Source organism: Castanea sativa, chromosome 9, assembly GCF_040712315.1.
Source record: "Castanea sativa cultivar Marrone di Chiusa Pesio chromosome 9, ASM4071231v1".
NCBI lineage: Eukaryota > Viridiplantae > Streptophyta > Magnoliopsida > Fagales > Fagaceae > Castanea > Castanea sativa.
The window spans coordinates 7,330,624-7,340,662 of record NC_134021.1 but is presented as its reverse complement, the minus strand read 5'-3'; the positions used below and the strand labels follow the sequence as shown (position 1 = coordinate 7,340,662).

Sequence of the window (10,039 nt, the reverse complement as noted above, 5' to 3'; positions counted from 1 at the left end):
TGTTAAATACCATCCTACCATTTTCTCAAAAGATTAAATACCATCCTACCAAATTATCGTTTAGCCAAATTTGGGGTAACAAACATTAACTAAAATTTGATACCATAAATACCCGGTTCCTGGTGAGTATCTAAGTTAAAAAAACAAAAACAAAAAAAAAAAGTTTTCTTATAAAGAAAAAAAAAACTACAGAAGAGAAAGAAAAAAAAAAAAAAAAAAAAGCCAGCAAATTACCTCTTTTTGACCCCATGGCATTGCCATTGAGCGTCCTCTTGGTTTCATTGTTGCTGCTCATTGCAGTTCCTGATATCTATGCCACTTTTCACCATGGCGTGCACCATGCAGTTGGATCACGAGCCCATCATCGTATAGTTCTACCCAAGCATCATAGGCCAAAGTTCAAGCCTGGCCCGTGGAAGCAGGCCCATGCAACGTTCTATGAAGGCGGCCCAGGATCCTTCGGTATGAATTATGAATGCTTGTTTGTTTTATGTTAAGAACCCAAATTGCCATTGCTTGGTTTTTCTTTTGTTTGCATGAAAAGAAAGGAAACTAATGAGAACTAGTCAATTATTTGTTCTGGAATTCATCAAAATTTTCTTTTCAAAATGGATGAGATTTTTAGCGTATAAAAAATGTAAGAAAGCCAAAAGTTTATTTAATCCACTCAAATAGACGTTGAAGCTCCATAGAAAATTTGGATGTGTCCACTAGTTCATTGTTGTCTTATTAATTCTCACGACTCTTGATTTGTTCAAAAAGAAAAGCATTGCTTCAAAATTGCTCAACATTTTAACAAATTTGCAATTAAATTTGTTTTAATGTATTTTTGCGACTGACATTTTTGAAAAAAAAAATTGATTATAGGGGGAGCTTGTGGTTACGATGATGTAGTGAGAGAAGGCTATGGGCTCGATAGTACTGCAGCAGTGAGCAATGTTTTGTTCAACAATGGGCAGGCTTGTGGTGCATGTTATGAAATCAAATGTATCAACTCCCCTCAATTTTGCAAACGAGGGCAGCAATCTCTTTTTGTTACAGCGACCAATCAGTGCCCACCAAACTACTACCAATCAAGTGACAATGGAGGATGGTGCAATGAACCACGTGAACATTTCGATTTAGCCGAGCCTGCATTCCTTAAGATTGCTGAGTACAGAGGTGGCATTGTTCCAGTCCAATACCGCAGGTTCAATTCTTTTCTCATGCTTTATCACACTAGTAAAAATTTTGTAAAGTGAAATATAGAACCCACATCATGATTAATAGATATGTAAACGTTTTCAATGGCATGTGCATATCAATTTGACAAAGAAAGAACTTTTTGTTCACGTAATACCAATTTTTTTTCATTTCAGACCTATAACTTACATTTGTTTGGATGGATAAAATGGAAAGACTAGATATGTAAATTAAAGGAGTGAAATGAAAAAATTGAAATTATAGGGACAAAAAATGAAAACGTAATTATAGTTTGTAATTTAGTAATGTTAATATGATTCTCCTTGAACCCCAAAGGGTTGGCTTAGTGGTTTTTAAACGTGTGATGAATTATAATATTTATGGCAGGGTTCCATGCAAAAAGCAAGGAGGAATTCGATTCACCATAACCGGAAATCCTTATTTCACCCAAGTCGCAGTATGGAATGTTGGTGGAGCTGGAGATGTGGTAAGCTTGCAAGTTAAGGGAAACAAAAAACTGAAATGGACACCAATGAAGCGAAGCTGGGGTCAGAAGTGGGAAACAAATGCAATGTTAGTTGGAGAATCACTGACTTTCCGAGTTAGAGCAAGTGATGGTAGATACTCAACCTCATGGCACATTGCCCCCAAGAACTGGCAGTTTGGTCAGACTTTCGAAGGGAAGAACTTCAAGTAGAATACATAAAAACCCCACATCTTCTTGCTTGATTGCTTAAAGTTTGGTGCGTCTCTTATATTTGCTGGCTATGAAAAGGTTGTGCCTCATGGTACATTTGAGGCGTTCTATTCTATTGTATTGTGTTGTTTAGATTTCAATGTAGCGGTTCTAGACTTACCACAAAGGTAAGAAAAGAAAAACTATAAATATAGATGATTATGCGAGTGATAGGTCCAATATGAGTGTGGCTTACACCGTATTATGTATACTATCACCTGTATTCAGTTCATCCCTAAATAATGGGTTTGATTTAAAGGTGGTAGAAACACTAGCGGCAAGGCTTATTTAAAAAAAAAAAATTAATGGACATGTTTGCTTGTTTGGTTCTCAGTCTTTCTCTCCACCTCTTGCCTGATTGCTTAAATTTTAGTTTGAACTATTACTCTGTAATCTTTGCTAGCCAACCTTATCTTAAAGGGAAAAGAAAAAAGGGGTCAGAATTTTGTTATATACATATGTATAAGGAATCAAAATTTTATTAGTCTTAGAACTATCGTATAATATATGATACGTATAACCGTTTTTTTTTTTGTTTTTTTTTTTGTTTTGAGAAACAAATAGGTATGAGTATGACTGTGTTGGTTGGTTGCAAGGAATTGTTAGAAAACCTTAAAATTAAAACTAACGAGTAACGAGGTCCACCTCGGGTCCAAATCATGGATCCCAAAGAATCGTATTCTTATGTATGACCGCCAAGAACAGAACCAGGATTTAAACTCAAATGGCCAAGCTAGGATGTATGTAATGTTAATAAAATTGTTATATTATGTTGATTAAGTTCCCTAGTTTCACAATAATATACATATTCCACTCATTCACCTTAGCACTAATTTATTAACACAACTTTTTTTTTTTTTTTGAGAATCTATTAACACAACTATTTAATTTCACAAGGCCCCAAAAGCCAAAATAAATTAACACTAATTTATTAATACAACAAATTCACAGCCACACGCTGCACCCCCTACTCACTCAAAGATTAATTAATGGTCACACACAACATTCACCGACTATTGACACTTTGACTTGGCCAACGGCCAGCCCACTGCCAAGCAAAAATTAATCATCTCTTTCCTGTTTAAAACTCTAAACAAACCATGTGCACTCATCGTACAATATTCACTTCATAAATATAAGTGTTTGTGAAGTGTGAGAGACAAAAGTTAGGATTCAAGTCTTCAAAAGGAATTTCACATACATTTAAATATAGATTAAGTTAAAGTAAAATTCTATCTTGTATAAAAATAAAAAATAAAAAATAAAAAATCTAAACAAACCGTCAAAATTTTAGAGGGAAATTACATTTTACCATTTTAAATTATACCATTTTTTTTTTAGGAAACAATAATACTTTATTAGAACACACAAATACGAAAGTAATGTATAGAGGTTTTTTTTTTTTTTTTTTAACTCTATATATTATACCCTTGATTACATTTTATACCCTAAACTTTTCAAATGCATATTTTGCACCATAGACTACGATCTTTATTACACTTTACTGTTTACACCCCGACATTAAGTTTGGCGTTAACTTGATTGGAAAAATATGGCACCATATGAAAAGTCCTAATTACTCATGTTCTTAATTCTTTAAAAATAAAAGATAAATTACACTTTACCACCTTAAACTATATTCCTAATTACATTTTGCATCTTAAATTTTGAATTTCCATCCAAGTTAACAACAAAGTTAACGTTGGGGTGCAAAGTGTAACAAGAGTTATTGTTTAGGGTGCAAAACATGCATTCAAAAAGTTTAGGCTGCAAAGGGTGTAGATGCTTGATTTTGCACCCATGATTTAATCAAAGAAAATGACTTGAATAACCATTCATGTACTAAAAAAAAATCATTCATGCATCATTCTGTTCTTGCATTTCAGGCATCATTCTGTTCTTGCATTACATACATCATTTTGTCTTTGTATTACATGCATAATGTCATTCATTACATATCATGGAAATGATCTTGAGATTCTAACGGTCACAACGGTGTTTTCAGTTTTCAAATTGGACCATCAGATTGAAAGATATCGCATCATCAAGTTTGCACGGTCCATATGTATTGTGTCTAGGAAGAGTCGACCACACACGAATTTAAATTAATTTTGATTGGTCAAGTAATTAAAATTAATTAAATAATTTTGTGATTGGTCGATAATTAGTGTTTAAAATAGAGATGCATGCATAGGAATAAAATGGATGATTGGATAACAATAAAATTGAGGATAATCTGAACTTTATCAAGATCTATTTTAAGGGATTTATCCACAAGATAATGGGTCAAGATAATTGATTCAAGATAATTGTTCTTAAAAATCCTGAATTATCCAAAAAAGAGATAAAAAATCATAGATAGAGGATGAAAACGCGTCTAGGTACAAGGATCGGCCAAAAAACCCTAGAAAGAGAGTCTAATTGGCATCTGAACACGAAAGTGCATTCGGCATCCAAGGGCCAATTTGGCACTTTTGGAGTGCCGAACCACACTTTGAAAGTGCCAAATTGCCATCATATGGGCTTTGGCCCAACGGCCTTCAAGTGACGATAATACACACCCTTTTCAACATTTTCGCAAAATGATGCGTCCGGATTCAAACCCTAGTCGTCTATACCTATTTTTTAGGGATTTCTGACCTCTATAAATAAAAACTGAACCTCATAATTCAGCACCTTTTGGCTACGCTTTGAGAGGCATACGTTTTTTGCTATCAAATCACCCATATTTTCTAATCCCTTCTCTAAGTTTTGCTGCTTAAATTAGAGTTTTTAGATTTCAAAGAGAATTGAGCAAATTTCTTTAAACCCTAAAACATCCTTTCAAGAACAAAGTGTGCTCATGCAAGAGGTTATTCTCTAACCCTTTTGTTCTTATATTTCTCTAATCATAATGATAAATGCTCTCTTGTTTTTAAACATTCATTTTTGATTTGTTGATGTAGATTGTGAAAATATGATCTTGTTTCATTGTTATTATAATTTGTTTCTTAGTTTTAAAGATTTGCATGCAATTAACTCTTTTTTTTCAAAACAAAACAGATCTACATCTTTCTTGGATGTATATCTGAATTTTTCTTTAAAACAAAATGGATCTACATCTTCCTTAGATGTAGATCTGAATTTCTTTTCTCTTTAAATAAAAACGGATTTTGTATCTTTTTAAATACAGATTTGATTATTTTTAATGCATGCAGATTTTTGAAATAAAGAAAGAGATCATGAATTGTTGTTTGCTTGAGTCATGTAGCATGAAATAATTTTACGAATGAAACATATCTGATTTTTTTCAAATACAAAAACAGATCTGATTTTTCTGTTATAAAAACTATTTTTTTTTTTTATCATCATCAATATAGATTTGATCTTTTACAAAACTCAAAACCACTTTTTTTTTTTTTTTTTATCTCTTAAAAAAACAGATCTGAATTTTCTCTTCAAAAATCATTCTTTTTTTACTCATACAAAAACAGATCTGAATTTTCTCTTCAAAAACCATTCTTTTTTTAAACATACAAAAACAAATCTAATTTTTCAAAATCAATTTTTTCTAATCATTAAAACAGATCTAAATTTTTAAACAAAGGATGATATATTCATAAATGGTTTTATGTAATTAGTTTATTTCACATGTTCAACATATCATACATAACATGCATAAAATAGAATATTGGTCACAAAAGTCTAGAAGACCAAACTTTGTCTGGGTGGAATGGGTGCCTAACATCTTTCCATTCCGTAACCTAGCCCCTAGATTTAGATTTTTGGTTAAGTAGACTTAGATTTATTTATTTTGGGTAGATTGTAACTAGGACCAAAAGGCCATGTATATTTGGTAGATTGTAACTAGGACCCAAAGCCATGTAAGTTCAAATTTTCAAACTTGTATTTTATTTATTCAATCAATGAATGGAACAATCAGTCATGAAAATTTTGTATTCAGTTTTTCTTATTTTTTGTACATAAAAAATAAGTGGCGACTCTATACCACTTACCCAAAAAGAGAGGTACCCTAAAAGATACCCAAATCTCTTTTTTTAAGGGACACCGTCTCTCACAAAGGGTAATATGAGGTATAGTTTAAGGTAGTAAAGTGTAATTTTTCCAAATTTTATAGAAAAAACAAAAAGGCAATCTAAGAACAGTAGTGAGAGAGACCAACACAATCAATAACGAGGACTTGGTGGAGTAAAGGAAGAATGAGAATTGAGAGGACAACAGAAATCGAAGTGGGTAAAAATTGAGGATTTGTGATTTTTTTTTTAATCTTTTTTTGTTTAGATTGGATTTTTTGCTCCATTAGTTGATAATTTTGGTTTGTCTAAAGGTTATTCTTGTTGTTTTTGGCACAATTAGATTTGTTTAGATTAGATTTGTGATTTGTGGGTACTTTTAGTTGATCCAAAGGTTTTCTTATTATTCTTGGGACAACAAGCAAAAGAGTTAGGTCAATTTGTAAATTTTGTTAAAGGAAGGGGACCAATAATATATATTTTGGGACAAATTTCAAATTTTCTAAAACTGTCTCACTCGTCTCTCTCAAGTCATGACTCTCTAACTTTTTTTTTTTTTTTTTTCTGAATTTAGTTTGTAATTAGTTTTTGGGTTCGACTGGCTGGGCTAATAATCTTAGAGGAGAGGGGTTAAGGTTTTGGGGTAACTATAAAAATGAAAAGAATATACTTGTATTCTTTTTTTTTCTTATAATTAGGCGCTAGCCCTTCTGTTAGGTTCTAAAGATTTAGGATTAAATGTTTGGAATTCTATTTTATTTGTGTTGGCAAACTGAGAAAAAAAATGTCTAATCTATGTATAAGGCATTGCTCAAAGGTGTATGTTTCAAGTTTCAAGTTTCAAGTCTGAGCTGACTATAGAAAAGAAGAGTTAGAATCTGCCAAGCTCGATTGATCGAAAATTAGATTCGATCGATTGAAAATCGCTGAAATCAAATTCTACAAAATTTTAAACAAGGCCCAAGCCTGCAAAAACATTTAGGGTTTCAATCTAACATGTCCACATATAAAAGGGGAACCCTAGCTACGTTTTGGAGACTTTTGGAAGACTTGTGTGTTACTTTTTGTAAGATATGAGAGGTATTATACCTTCTAACTACACAAGCGTCTACCGAAGCAAGATCTGCAATCAAACGTTGGTAGAACCTAGCTGCTGCTACAAAGATCAACAAGAGAAGCTGATCTAAAACCTTTGAGTGGGATTTCAAAGTCACAAGTGTGGGTGCTTGTGTTGTGGTAAATCCAAGAAGAGAAAGAGTCTGTGGATCTGGAACTTGCACATGATCGTGTTAGTAAGTTACTACTTGAAGTAGCAATAGACTTATGGTTAAATCTTATTGCAAAAACTTCGATTCTCTTATAGTGGATTTGTTTTATCTTGAGGATAATTAGGTCAAATCCTCCCTAGGTTTTTACTTTGAGACGGTTCGTTTCATTTATTTTTCTGGGTCATCATGTCGTTGTGTTATTTACTTTTCTGTTGTTGTGCATGATATGATTTATTATTGTTTAACCTAGATCTGAATAATTAACATAAGTAATCACTTGGCTAGTTTGTTAGGTTAAAAAATCTGGTTTAAAAGGTCTAAACAAACAAACACCTTCTAAAATCCCCTTGAGTCCCTCTCTGATGGCAAGTTCATCTTTTGGATAGGTCATAAATTGGCATTTGAAATAAAGCAAAATGTAGGTGAGTTTTCATCGCACATAAATGAGGTATCAACACTGAGAATTAATTTATAACTAATGATTAACAATAGACACTAGGAAAAAAAAAAAAAACTATAAATGCATCAACCCATAAATAAACAAAATTATACTTAATTCAAAATTTAATTGCCTCCACTCATGGTAGAAATATGATCTATCAAGCTAAATATGAGATAAATGAGAGACACTAAAAAAAAAAAAAAAAACTATAAATGCATCAATCCTAAAATAAACAAATCTATTCCCATTCACGAATGCATATACCCAGGATAGAAATGTGTTTAGGCTAGATACAAGGGAGGATTTTCCTAGACCCATAATACTCTAGATAGCCTATACTTCTTTTTATTGAAGAAAAATAGCCTACAATTGATACATTGCTTATCTTGATACATTCATTAATATCTACCAAATCAAAATATACCTATATGAAGATGTTTTGCAAACAAAATACAAAAATGTCACCTCTATTTTTTATATAGTAACTAGAACTGCTGCAAAATACAATTTATTATCATAGGAGTTTCATATTGCTTAATATACAACTTTTTGGAGAAGAAAAATGTCACTTCGTACTATTAATAAGAATTAACAATGTTTTTGAGAGCTGTCTTACCTGTCACGGGATTTTTTTTTTTCAAAATAAAATAATAGAAATAACACAACTCTCATTTTTTAGCTTCTTTCTTTTCCTTTTTTTTTTTTTTTTTTTGGTAGAAAACTTTTTTCTCTTTGTTAGCTCTTATAGAATATGGGCATTTATCCACATTTAAAAATATAAATAAATAATCAACTTTGGTGTTAGGACTTAGAGTCAGACCAAAGGTGTTTTTAGATGACTTTTTAAAAAAAAAATTATTTTACTTAAATATAAATTTAGCAAAAATAGATTTTCAAAAACATGAGTTGGCTATGTTAAATTGAGCAAATCGGAATATGAGGAAAAGAAAGTGGTGAGGTCTTCCAACACAGGTACAACCAATGTTGCTTTCTCTTCTCTTATACTTCTAACTATTCATGGTTTGTTCAAGCATTGCTTCACAATTGATTGACATTCTAACAAGTTGTTGAGGATCAAAATTTCACAAGAAAGCCCATTCCATGAAAAATAAGGAAAGACCATGGGCCTTAACAAAAGAAGGTCCAATTCATGAAATTAAGAAGGACTATGAAGGCCTAAAGTCCCAAAAAGAAGGAAAAAGAAAGAAATAATAATAATAATAATAATAATAATAATAATAATAATAATAAAGAGAATAGGACCTAGACTTGGTTAGGCCAGAGGACATGCAACAAGGATCTCGATCAGACCAGAAGATAAGAAGAATATCAATGCCCTAGGACCTTGATTTCTGATGAAAAGAGGATCCCGAAGGCTTCCCTTGGTTCATATATTTGCTTGGAATGCATGTACCAATGGAAAACTCAGTTCCCCCATATGCATGACACCTCCCCACAATTTCCTCTTAATTGTCACTTTCAACTAAAGATGTCATCCATTGTATTGAGCAGCCCACCCACTCCTTTGACTTTCCAAAAAGGAATCTTTCATTTATAGTTAAAATCAAATGCCCTTTTTAAGTTATAATTTTCTAATTAAGCTAAATCTCTGTCTAATGCACTTTTTCAGGTTCTAGAGGACATGGTTTACCCAGCAGACCAGGGACGTCCTCACTCGAGGTACCAGACCATGTCCACTATAAAAGGAACACTAAAGCATGGCAAAAAGGGGGGGGGGGATGGGGATTCAAACAGAGGAAAAAATGGAGAGTTCAGAGATTCAAAAGGATAATTCTTAGAGCTTTAAGAGCCCAACAAGGGAGAGAAGAGAGCTAAGGGGGAGAAATTTGTCCCATATCCTTGAGATCATTCAAAATATCAGTTAGCCTCCAAAGAAACATATGCCAAAACATGCACACATCTGATATCACTCTCTCCCACAAAATCCTCTTCACCTAACTATCTTAGAAGGAAATTATCTTGGAAGGCAATGCCCAAGCAAAGCTACTTGGACTTGAGTTCCAAATCTCACAAGCCTTGTGCAAAAGCACTAAGTTTGTGAGAATTGGGGTCAATCCTCATGGCTAACTCATTCTTATGAAATTCATTTACATATATGTATATGTATTAGAATGTATATCCTAATCTAAGAAACTAACAATTATTTGAAGATATGTGTATTGTATAGTGTATTCTTACGCAAGACCTATAGAGGTAAAGAGAAATGACAAAACTCCATTGCATAATAAGCATGGAAAAATATCGTATAGTTCAAAGAATTAGAAATCTAGGTTCTTACAGGCCTAATACTCCTGGGAACCACGACATCTCGTTTGGGGTACCATGACATCACGCTCGGAGAACCAAGTAAATGAACTATATTAAATGTTTACACAAT

At 32.6% G+C, this 10,039-nt stretch overlaps 1 protein-coding gene across 1 annotated transcript; it reads left to right on the top strand.

Annotated features, from left to right (window-relative positions):
* Positions 1 to 231: 231 nt before the first annotated feature.
* Positions 232 to 2,179, top strand: LOC142611247 (expansin-A4-like). Its single transcript, XM_075783305.1, has 3 exons — positions 232 to 462; positions 868 to 1,189; positions 1,570 to 2,179. Exons 1-3 carry the CDS (start codon positions 249 to 251, stop codon positions 1,877 to 1,879), a joined length of 846 nt encoding a protein of 281 aa, XP_075639420.1. The 5' UTR covers positions 232 to 248; the 3' UTR covers positions 1,880 to 2,179.
* Positions 2,180 to 10,039: the final 7,860 nt, after the last annotated feature.